Raw genomic sequence first — 11,878 nt, 5'->3', positions numbered from 1 at the left:
TTACTTTTCTTTAATTGTATTGTGTTATACATATCATTACAGATTATCTAATACCCTTCACATGTCTTTCACAAAGGTCAAACTAGGGCAGAGAATGTGAGAAAAATACAGTGGAATTTCCCTCGATGATTTGTCCGTTGGGATGCAGATGTTTTATATATCTGGAAAGCTTGTGTATTGTTATTGAGATAATATTTCATTTTCGATGCAAATATGATTGTGCTTTTTTGTGCCAATCTTCACATAACAAACATTTTCTAACACATATTATATAAATATAAAGTACGGTCTTATACAGTGAAATTGAGAAAGTAACAATTTGAATATGATGGGAACATTCCATGCAGGAAAATCTATATTTACAGTGTTTTCCATTATTGGACTCAAGCGCATGTAACGTATGTACTTTGTGACAGGTGGAATATTAGCATATAACCATTATTCAAATGATCGACTCCCTAATTTGCATAATTAATGTTCAAGTGTCATAGAAAGTCTAAGCACATGTAGAAAATGATTGAATTGTCAAAATAGAGACTTGTATAACGTGTAATTTAGTTTAAGTTGTAACGTTACATAACCAGGTATAGATTATCTTGCATAATCAGAATATTTCATGGAGGTATGAAGTCTTCGAACTCTTGTTTCTACTGCATTTCCTTTCAATAAACACATAAACAAGTCATGTCCTGAAATTTCTGACCTACCCCCTTGGAATGGTACATTCCTGCCTGGGGGAATCTCGTGACAGGCGTGTCTAGTCTGTTCCGGGGTGAACTGACACCAAAAATGGCGGCCGGCGTGGACGATCGCGATCGTGTCGAATACCACATGTACAAGGGGGTTCCTCTCCCTAGCCACCTCGACCCTAAAGACATGGACGACATTCAGGACTTCACCGTTCGAGACGACGACGTCTTCATTATAACGTACCCAAAGTCAGGTGGGTTTGTCTCTCGTATTGTCTGACTGTGACAAAAATGCAAGGACTGTACGAGCGATCGCTGTTGTTGTTTATATCCAACATGGTGCCTACCAGGACATCAGTAGATTAGATTGAAATTGATATTTAACTTAGCATATCAAATAGGTTAATACGTATTTTTTGGATATTGTCGATTAAATGGCAAAACTCTTTCTGCCGGCGTTTTACCATTTGCCAGATGAACGGCTTACTGAAGACGGTCTGTTTGAAAATGATAACATTGACAAACATACGCCCTATCTCCAACTGATGTAATGTCTGACTTGCGTCTTGGATATAACGAACTCTCTAAGCGGAGGTTCGGCTCCGTCTGTTTTTAACGTGTTTTAGACGTCATTGTGTGACATTTTTTTTGCCGACGGACAAGAAGAAAACGTTCGAAATAGAACGCACGGCAAACAGTGCAAAAGTGTACAATTCTGTATACCACTGCTTTACTTTTTATTGTAATAAGCCCCCTGTCATATTCATGGTCTTGTAATAAAGTTATCAAAACAGTATATACACTTTCCTGCTTCATCTTTTGTACAGGGACAGCTTGGCTACAGCGCATCGTGTCTCTGCTTCACTTTGGTGGTGACGTGTCAAAAACTGACCGGAAAGAACAAGACGAACTGGTTCCTTACTTTGAACAGAAGGTTGGAGACAGCGCCGCCTTTCGGAAACTAACTGAAGTGCCTTCACCAAGAATGATGAAAAGTCATCTTCACTTTAGTCACGCACCGGTACAACTTACGCAAGGGAAAGGGAAAGTAAGTGAAAGGTACTCCGTGTGTACATCATGTATAATAAGTGTGTATGTGTGCATATGTAATTAAGAATTGCACGTACCAGAGTGTACAGTGCATGTTCTGTATGTCTGTGTGTCATATAATACAAGTGTGATACTATGCGAACACCATTCTCCTACGCAGAGGGACCACAGTCGTGTCAAAACGCCTTGTGTTTACCTTTGCTATCTTGTGCACTCAGACCAGTTAGGGACCGCCCTACTTATAAATATTAATAATTAATGAGCTTGCCCTTATATGGGCAGTCAGCCGTTGGGGATCGAGCGTAGGAGGATGGAGCTATGTAATACGTAACATGATTGGCTGATAGCTTCCCAGCGGCCTTTGCGAGACAGCTTGCGACAACAAAAAGCCAAAGAAAAGCCTATTCTCTGATTGGTTGACAGCTGGTTTGTGGCGACAATCATTATAACCACTGATAGGGCATGAGATAGCAGGGCCCCATAGGCTAATGCCGTTGGGGACCGCGCGTTAGGAGGATGTGCGAACACATAGGTTAGTGTATGTATGTATGTACATGTGTGTATGTGTTTGTGCATGTGTGTGTATGTGTGCGTGTTTGAGTGTGTCTATGTATGTGTGTGTACGCAAGTGTGTGTATGCAACGCTGTGTCCTTGTGTGTATGTGAGTGCATAACTCGGTGCGTTTGTGTGTTTGCAATGTTGTTACGTTATGAAGTCAATTGTTATAATATACTATATTTTGTTACAGGTAATTTACGTCGCCAGGAACCCAAAAGACCTTGCAGTGTCCTACTATCACTTCCACTTCATGTGTTCAACGCTCAAGACCCCCACATCCTGGGAACAGTTTCTACAGGAGTTTGTCAACGGAGAAGGTAGGAGTACATAAATTCCTGCTTACGTCACTTCCTCCCATCATGCAATATATGTCACGTGGGATCATGTAGCAAAATGGCCCTTTGTAACGTTTTAGAGATTCATGCTTAGATTTTGACATGCAAAGGCTCCAAAAATTATGCGGTAACCTTTATTTAGGTGAGCATTTAGCATTGTTTTCCCAGAGTCAGATCTTTCGAGATCAGGGGATGAAATATAGCTTCATTTGATGTATTCAAGGTCTTTAGAAAAGAAAATCTTGTCCTGCATATTTACAGTAAAACCATTCTCTTATAACTTTACCAGTAAGCAGGGGAGCCTGGCACGACCACGTGCTGGGTTGGTGGAAACATCAGGACCTGCCAAACGTGTTGTTCCTCCGGTACGAGGACCTGCAAAAGGTTAGGCTATTTTATGGAATATTGTGTTAACTCACTGATTATTATGTTACAATTTTAACACCTTTTTTCCGTACAAAAAATACCAACAAGCTTTCGATCAGTCCTCTGAAACTTCTCAAGTTGTAATGATCACTGAACACTGAATCACTGATTATGTTGTTTAATTTCCATGTAAACATGAAACATTCCACATTAGTTGCAATATTTCATAGGACTAGCTATCTAGCTTTTAATGCAAGCTGATATTATTGACACCATACGTTTCAAATGACAAAACTTCCCTATGTTCTAAGTCTTAATTGTTCGATGTACAATATTATTAAGTATGACGTCGTATAATTCCCAACCCCAATAATATGTTATTTTACATTATTGCACTTATCTTTGTCATTGCCAGTTTTAATTTCTAATTTTCCTGTAGTGATGGTAATGTAGAGTTTATCAATTAGCCCTCGGACATGTGTATGTATCTGTAATAAACGAATTATCATGAACACTGCATGTACTATGCAATGACATATTCTTGGTAACACAGTACAATGACTTGAAACTACTAGTAACTTTGCACATTGATGAATAAAATTACAAAAGCACAAACTAAAGGAAATGTCGTAAATATCTATTTTCTTACAGAACACCCGAAAGCAGGTGGAGAAAGTGGCAGAGTTCCTGCAGTGGCCCGTGACCCCGGAAGTGATTGACAAGGTCGTTGAAGAGAGCAAATTCCAAAAGATGGCGACAAATCCTAACACGAACAAAGTTTCAGGGAAGGAGGCCAAAGCGGGGATATTTGACTCCTCCAAGGGAACTTTCTTAAGAAAAGGTATGGAGTAAAGTTCCTACATTTTACAAATTTTCACAATGTTGAACGCAGTAATAACTGACTGCTATGATTAACAAATTATATTATCAGTACGTTATCTTTTTTTTCTTTTTTTTTTCTTCTTTAAGTGTGTCTTCTGATCTTCTTCGCAAAATCTCCAAAATAGATAAAGTATACTCTTTTGCAGGTGTAGCTGGTGACTGGAAGTCTCACTTCAATGACGAACAGAGCAAATGGTTTGACACCTTCTACCAGGAAAAACTTGGGCCAACTGGGCTTCACTTTGACTTTCAGTAATAGGGAAAAAAGAACATAAAATTTGTATTGTCAGTGTAATTTGTTGTTGTATTTTCCAATTTGTTTTAATAGTAGAGGTTAGTAGAATATTTGAGGACTTAGGTTTTCCATACCGTCAGCTTACTGAAGACCGAAACACAGCCTGCTAAGTATCAACCAGAACAAAGAGCAAACGACAGCTTTCTTTAACATTTTACTGACAGTTCAATAATTGTGGTCTTCAAGTATCCAACAGGCTGCTAAGGGTCCAACCCTACAACAATGGACGAACAAAAATGTAAAGACAAGAACTGAAGTTCTCTTAAGCTAAGGGCACAACCCGCCGTGCGTGCAATTTGTTCGTACGTTTTTTTGTGAGGCCACGTCCGTCACATATTTCTGAAAACGTTCAGGCTGTACAGGGCAGGCACGTCGCCCGTACTGGCACGTACGGGGGGCGAATCCACAGCCCGATGGCACACAAAGTTTTGCCTGCACGTAAAGTTCTACGGCGTGTCTGGGTGCTCCAAAATCCTTCGGATTCCGTACGAGTTGTACGGAGGCGGTACTTACCACTTACGGATCCCAAAAGATTGCCCACGTTTTGGCACGTAGACAGCACGTATTTGCATGTCTGTGCCCTTGGCTTAACAGTATTTATACAATAGGAGGGCCCTAATCGACATCGGTCTTCGTCTGCCCTAACACGTACCCATATGCCAAATATCATTACAATCCATTCAAGATTCTAAAGTTATGCTGACCATAGATATCTGAAAACATATAGACATATAGATGGAGGTAATTAAATCCCACATTCCTTTCACTCTACCACTTTTGTGTGTTTGTTGTCAATTGAGGTAGCGAAACACAGTTTTTTCGGCCATGGGGATTTACATGGGTTAGGACCCCGAAGCCAAAGGCGTCAAAATTTTTAGCAGGGCGCACTTCAATTTACAAGGATTCAATATGTTGAAGTTCAGGGTACAATCTGCAAAATATTTGAAAATGAGCTAAAGTTTGCCTGCTCGTTCTCTCGCAAAAGCAGTTTGTATTTGACCCCCGGCGGAGGTCATGGAACTGCAGCCGACGCAAACTTGGGCAGCACCCCGTAACACCATCAGGCGCAAATTCAAGCGAGAAAATCGTAATCCAACTTATACAGTCTCCAAACTGATGTATTGCTCTACCATTCACCACAATTTCCACCAACGATATGGTGCACAGAACAATAACTACAGCCTTGCAAGTACTAAAATACAATACTTTATACCCGAACTACTATTGAGGACGAAGGTCGCTATAAATATTGTGTTATGCGACCTTTACCCAAGTTCACACCCCCAATATGGCGGCCAGCGGGGACGACCGTGTTGAATATCGGAGATACAAGGGGATTCCGATGGCTTCTGATGACGTTAGTGCTGAAGACATGGACGCCATTCAAGACTTCGTTGTCCGAGACGATGACGTCTTTATCGTTACGTACCCGAAGTCAGGTAAGTCTATACTCTTCCGAAAAAGTTTTGATAAAAAATTCACGGATTTGGACTTAACTTTAACCTTTGTACCCAACTCTTCCCTGCTTTTTTTGTTGTTCTACGTAGTAGTGGCATAGTATTCTGCAGTTACAAAATTAAAAGAAGAAGTTTATTTGCAAGTCCGTGCCCGAGGGCTAATTGCAAGTGCATGGTATAAACATAGGAGATATACAAGTGACAATGAACAGTTATAAACACTAGAAAGGCCGACATTTGCTTAAGAGCAAATACAGCATATTTCAGCCATACCCCTTCCCACGCAACATTGGACTGTTCCAAATCACCCCTGCGCAAAAATGGAACATCCTCTTAACAGTACATTATCCCCCAAAGTGGACTGGTATTGTGAATTGACTCCAGGTAAAAACAGAGCTTGCTTCTATTTTTCAGAAAATGACAATAATCACACCTTCCATTCAGAAAATTTTCATCATGACTGAAAATTGTTGAATGACTTCATGTAATGTCATTAACAATTTTCAGTACGATAACTAGGTGTAAGTTTTAAAAAGTATAAGCTCCTTGTGATGTGGGTACATTTATTATTGCAATGAACTTTTTTTATTCAAGTAGGGCATACGATTTAATAATTATCAAGCAGGTGCAGGTACTGTAGGAGCGTTTGTTTTCTTCAAGCTGTAAAACTGTTAAACTGTTTTACTTTGTATGCAATCAACCATCGAGCCTATTCTTATTTTAGTTTAACAACTTCCTGCCAGACCCGGAAGATACGATTGAACCTTGTTCGAGGATTTATTTTCGTCTGTCTGGTCAGTCTGGTCATACCCTGGCGCTGAGAGTGTTTTATAGAGCTGAAACTCTGGCAGTTTAAAGTTACTTACAATTTAAATGTTCAAAGTTTATGTCAAACAATAACAGCACTAGGAAATGTGGCCACTATAGACAGGTGGTCACTATAGAGAAAATGCTGATCTATTGACTAGGAGCCATACGTTACACATGATTTCAGTACACTGATCATTAATCATATAAACATTGCACAGGTAAGCCAATTGTTTAGATGTACAATTAAGTTCAAATAATTCTGAAGAGAAATATTGATGAGAAAATAATCATTCTCGCCACTGTCTAACTTATAATTACGTATCAAAACTAAACGCAGATTTTCTAACTATTAAAAACGCACCTTTCGCCGACTTCATCATAGGACCGCCGGCTATCAATCAAACACGGCTGTTGATTAGACTTAGAGTTTCAAACAGTCATGTGCTGTGTGCCAGTTGACAGCGAACTTCATGCTACGTGATGTTTTACATTGCTTGGACCTTCTTTCCTACAGCGGTGCTTCTACAAAATATTTAGACTGTAACACTGAGTTTTATAGAATAGAATTTGACGCAGAGCAGCGTTTTTTGCTGGGTATTTTTTTTTGAAACATGTCCGTGGGAATATCAGCGAGGCGGCGACGTAGGGATATCAGACCGTCAACAAAAGTCGCACGGCGGCTAACGGCGCAGCGAAGATACTAGCGCTATAAATAAGCGCTTCAACTAAGGATGGCAACCCGTACAATATTTTTGTATACTGTTGAGCTATGTAAAGTTTGTTGTTTATGAGGTTTTAGTTGTCTTTGAAGCTTTGACCCGAAATATTTTAAAGTCAAACTGCTGAAGAGAAGTAAGTGACTGCTACGATTATCGTAGATATGGCCCTAAAAAAACTGATAAAAGAGCTTAAAATGCAAATGATAAAATGCAAGAGCTTCCGGGGGGGCTTTGCCCACCTGGGTCCCCCCCACAGTGGCCCTGCCCCTGGACCCCGCCAGGGACATTCGGCGGCCCCCGGACCCCTGTCCGACGCTTTGAAAAAATCCTGGCGAGAAGTTTGTACGGCCTGAGTCTTCAAGTTAACGTATTGTGTGGTCCCGCTTATGAATATTAATTAGCCTTTGCTTTCCTCTTCGCTGATTGGCTGAACCATTAATTGAATTAACTCTTCCTGCCGGCTAGACGCAGGTGCAGATGTCGGCTCTGTGGGGTGAACGTCCGAAAGGTCACGGCATGGAGAACGAAAGAAAACCAATTTCCCCTAAAAAAAGTGCTGTAATTAAGCCTTTTACAGTACTTTATGCCAAAAATTTTACTTGGATCATTTTACCAACTATATTATGCCTATCTATACCAAATGTTACTCATACCAGGGTACAGGGGTGCAAAATATACCGTTATAAGACCGTCAACAACAGTCGCACGGAGCTAACAGCGCAGCGAAAATACCATCGCTAGCGTTTCAACTTCGGATAACAAGTTATAAGTACTGTTGAACTCAGTAACGTTAAAGTTTGTTTTTAGTTGCCTTTGACGGTTTGACCTGAAACAGTGTTACGCTAAACTCCTGAAGAGAAGTTAAGTGACTGCTGCGATTATCATAGATATGCCCCTAAGAACTGATACAATATAAAGCCTTCTGAATAGTCTAAAATGCGAGAGCCTTAGGCGGGCTTTGCTCCCCCTGGCGGGAACACTGCTATATACGGGATCATGAGGCCCCGCTTATGAATATTAATTAGCCTTTGGCCTCCTCTTCGCTGATTGGCTAGGTCTTTGATTCAATTAACTCTCCGGCTGACGCGCACAGGTGCGGCTCTGTGCGGGGTCACGGAAGGTCACGTCAGGAGGCCAAAAGAAAACAAATTTCCCCTCAGAAAAGTGCCAAAATTAATCATTTTAAAGTTGTTTATGTCAAAAATTTTACTTGAATCTTGTTACCAAGTATCTAATGCCTATCTATACCAAATTTCAGGTCATTTAATTGTAATACCAGGGTACAGGAGCCAAAAGTGTCCTTTTTTGGTCAAAAATTGGCCAAAAATCGCAAAAATAAGCATTTTGTTGCACTGTACACCAAAAGTGTTATTGAATTTATATGAAGGGATTATCAAGGCACATCTGTGTCAAATTTCAGCTCATTCGGTTGCAATACCGAGGTACAGGAGCCAAAAGTGTCCTTTTTTGGTCAAAAATTGGTCAAAAAATCGCAAAAATAAGCATTTTGTTGTACTGTACACCAAAAGTGTTCTTGAATTTATATGGGGGCATTATCAAGGCACATCTCTGTCAAATTTCAGCTCATTTGGTTGTAATACCAGGGTACAGGGGCCAAAAGTGTCCTTTTTTGGTCAAAAATTGGTCAAAAAATCGCAAAAATAAGCATTTTGTTGTACTGTACACCAAAACTGATATTGAATCTATATGAGGGCCTTATCAAGGCACATCTGTGCCAAATTTCAGCTCATTCGGTTATAATACCAGGGTACAGGGGGCCCAAATATACAGTTTTGGTCTTAAGATGACCAAAAAACCTTAATAAAATCATTTAAGAGACAGATATGGAAAAAATGAAAAAAAACGCCCGAGGGTATTGGCCCACTCTACCCTTGTGCCAAATTTCAAGTCATTCGGTTGAGGAACAACGGAGATACCGTGTTCTGAAGATTTGACAGGAGAAAGAAAGAAAGAAACATTACTAATACAATATATTTCACCATACCTATGGTATGGCTGATNAATACTCTCATGTCCCTAATAAACGTACCGGGACGTTTATTTTTTTCAGCCTCACAATCCACCCGGTACGTTCTTATTTTGGACGGTACGTTTATTTTTTTTCTGAAAATTGGGGCTTTGCTTAGCCAGGACCCTCAAAGAATTGAAGTTTTTGGGGTTTCTGCCCATATTTCCGCTGTATTTTTGCTCAAAATTCCCTATTTTTCGGGTGAAACGGCGCGGATTTCCATGAGCGTGTATGCGTACGCGGTACTCTTTCGGTGATTTCGGTCGATCTCGCTATGACGCTACGAAGTAAATGTTGTTGTTGGGGGAAAATAAAACACCACACTGACATTTTGAAATACAATTTTTACATAAATAACTTTAAGTGTCCCAGCGTGGGTCTGGGGGCACGTAGGGGTTACTATCTTTTCAACCCTTTAGCGTAGGCATTTTTCATCCTACTACAACGAAACTTGGACACAACTTACAAAAGTATATGTACATAACATCCATCAAGTTATATTTAAGGAAATAGTCAAAGGTTTGAATAAAATTACGGCCGAATCTCAACTTCCGGTTTCAAAGACTGCCGTCCGTTTGTCTTAAAGTTATTTAAAAACACATCAAAATACTACCAAAATGATGGTCACTAGCAGTTATGTGAACACAAAGTTAAGGTTGTTAGTAATATTTGTTCACCAAATCACATATATGACGAAGATATTACCGAAATATGCTTTTTTTTCATACAAATTATCTGGGAGTCGTGTGGTCCCCAGGAATGGTACAGCCCATAAACTCAATACATACAACCAGGCACACACCCCTCCCCCAGCATATGGCACTTCCAAATATGGTGTCACACGAACGTATGCCGTGAATTAATCTTACAAAAAAAGGAATACTATTGGTTTCCGACGATTCCCGAAGTCAGATGAGATGCAAAAGTCATCATATCCCTGTCAATCAATGTCCCAGGGGGTCCCCATGCTCCCGGGCCGGCCCGGAGCCTGGCCGATTGAAAACACATGGCGCGTCTTTTAGACGTATCATGTTGTCTTTGGCTTGAAAAGATGCAGTAAAAAGACTAAAATGGTCACAAATATGCACTTAAATACAAAATAATATTCTTAAATATTTGTTGGAACATGAGTTTGCTCCATATATGGGCCAAATTAACAAACTTTTGACCTAAGAAAGGACTGTTTACTGATTAAACAGTGTATTCTCCCTACAGTGGACCGATCCATTTTGGCTATGTAGAAAGGTGGATCATGTTTTGTGGAAGTATGGAAATACTAGAAAGGCCGACATTTGCTTAGGAGCAAATACAGCATATTGCAATCCATCTTCATCCTTGAAAAAATCCCAAAATTCAACAATTTGAAGTAATGTTTGCTCAATGGGAAAATGAAGTACTGTGGGCACTTGTCCTACACACCTTCATGCCGAATTTTAGGTCATTTGGTTTCAATATAAGGGCATAGTAGCCAAAAATATACATTTTTTAGTTAAAAATGGCTACAAATCCCAAAATAACTCATTTTATGAGTGTTCTATGAAGAAAGTGTTGATGGGGTCCTGTTGTCATATGTCCAATTTACCTTTCTACCAAATTTCAGGTGATTTGGTTTGCATACAAGGGCATAGAAGCCAAAAATATACATTTTTAGTCAAAAATGGCTGAAAACCCCAAAATAACTAATTTTTGAAGTCATCTATGAAGAAAGTGTCAATGGGGTCCTGTGAGCATATGTTCAATGCACCTCTGTACCAAATTTCAGGTCATTAGGTTTTCATACAAGGGTATAGGAGCCAAAAATATACATTTTTTGTCAAAAATGGCCAAAAACCCTAAAATAACTCATTTTTGGAGTAAACAATGAATAAAGCGTTGATGGGGTTCTGTGGTCATATGTCAAACGCACCTATGTACCAAATTTCATGTCATTTGGTTTTAATACAAGGGCATAGGAGCCCAAAATATACATTTTTAGTCAAAAATGGCCAAAAGCCCTAAAATAACTCATTTTTTAAGCAATCTATGAAGAAAGTGTTGATGGTTTTCTGTGCTCACATGTTTAATGCACATCTGTACCAAATTTCAGGTCATTAGCTTGTAATACCAGGGCACAGGGGCCCAAAATATACATATTTTGTCTAAAAATGACCAAAAACCCTAAATATCATAAATTCTAAGGCCTCTATCAAGAAAGTGAAAAAAACGCCTAGGGGTATTTGCTACTTCTACTACCCTGCCAAATTTCAGCTCATTTGGCCCAAAAATGAAAAAGTTGAATCCATTTGAAGATTTGACAGGAGGAGAACGAAAGGAAAAACAATATATTGCAATCCCATACTATGTATGGATTGCAATATAATTACGGTTACCGTATCAGGGCAATAGCTGGCAGCAATTTATGTTTCTTCATTGTATTTTCTTATCATAGTTGAAGTAAAAAAGTACAGATATATCGAAGGATTTCCTACTTTTAAAACAACTGTAACTATTCACCTTCCTCAAAAAATAGGAAAGGCCGAGTCAAATATGAAATGATGAAGGAACGGGAAGGCAAAGATACTATATAAAAAAATCACTGGAGGGCACTGTCGTTAGAACTGGTCGACTTCTTTATCTGAACTTCTTTGCACACTTTTCTGTCACTTTGAATCTGTCATTTACCAGTTTTGACTTACAAATGTGCTGTC

The 11,878-nt window shown here is 39.5% G+C and overlaps 1 protein-coding gene across 1 annotated transcript; it reads left to right on the top strand.

Moving 5' to 3' along the window:
* Nucleotides 1-730: 730 nt before the first annotated feature.
* On the top strand, nucleotides 731-4,176 carry LOC118403137 (sulfotransferase 1C4-like). The gene is made up of 6 exons (XM_035801635.1): nucleotides 731-943; nucleotides 1,517-1,737; nucleotides 2,489-2,615; nucleotides 2,923-3,017; nucleotides 3,651-3,840; nucleotides 4,028-4,176. The coding sequence occupies exons 1-6, from the start codon at nucleotides 790-792 to the stop codon at nucleotides 4,135-4,137; spliced, it is 897 nt and encodes a 298-aa protein (XP_035657528.1). The 5' UTR covers nucleotides 731-789; the 3' UTR covers nucleotides 4,138-4,176.
* Nucleotides 4,177-11,878: the final 7,702 nt, after the last annotated feature.

The sequence above is a fragment of the Branchiostoma floridae genome, chromosome 16 (genome assembly GCF_000003815.2).
Source record: "Branchiostoma floridae strain S238N-H82 chromosome 16, Bfl_VNyyK, whole genome shotgun sequence".
Classification (NCBI taxonomy): Eukaryota; Metazoa; Chordata; class Leptocardii; order Amphioxiformes; family Branchiostomatidae; genus Branchiostoma; species Branchiostoma floridae.
Note: the sequence above shows the minus strand (reverse complement) of the source record. Positions and strands in the feature narration are given on the sequence as shown.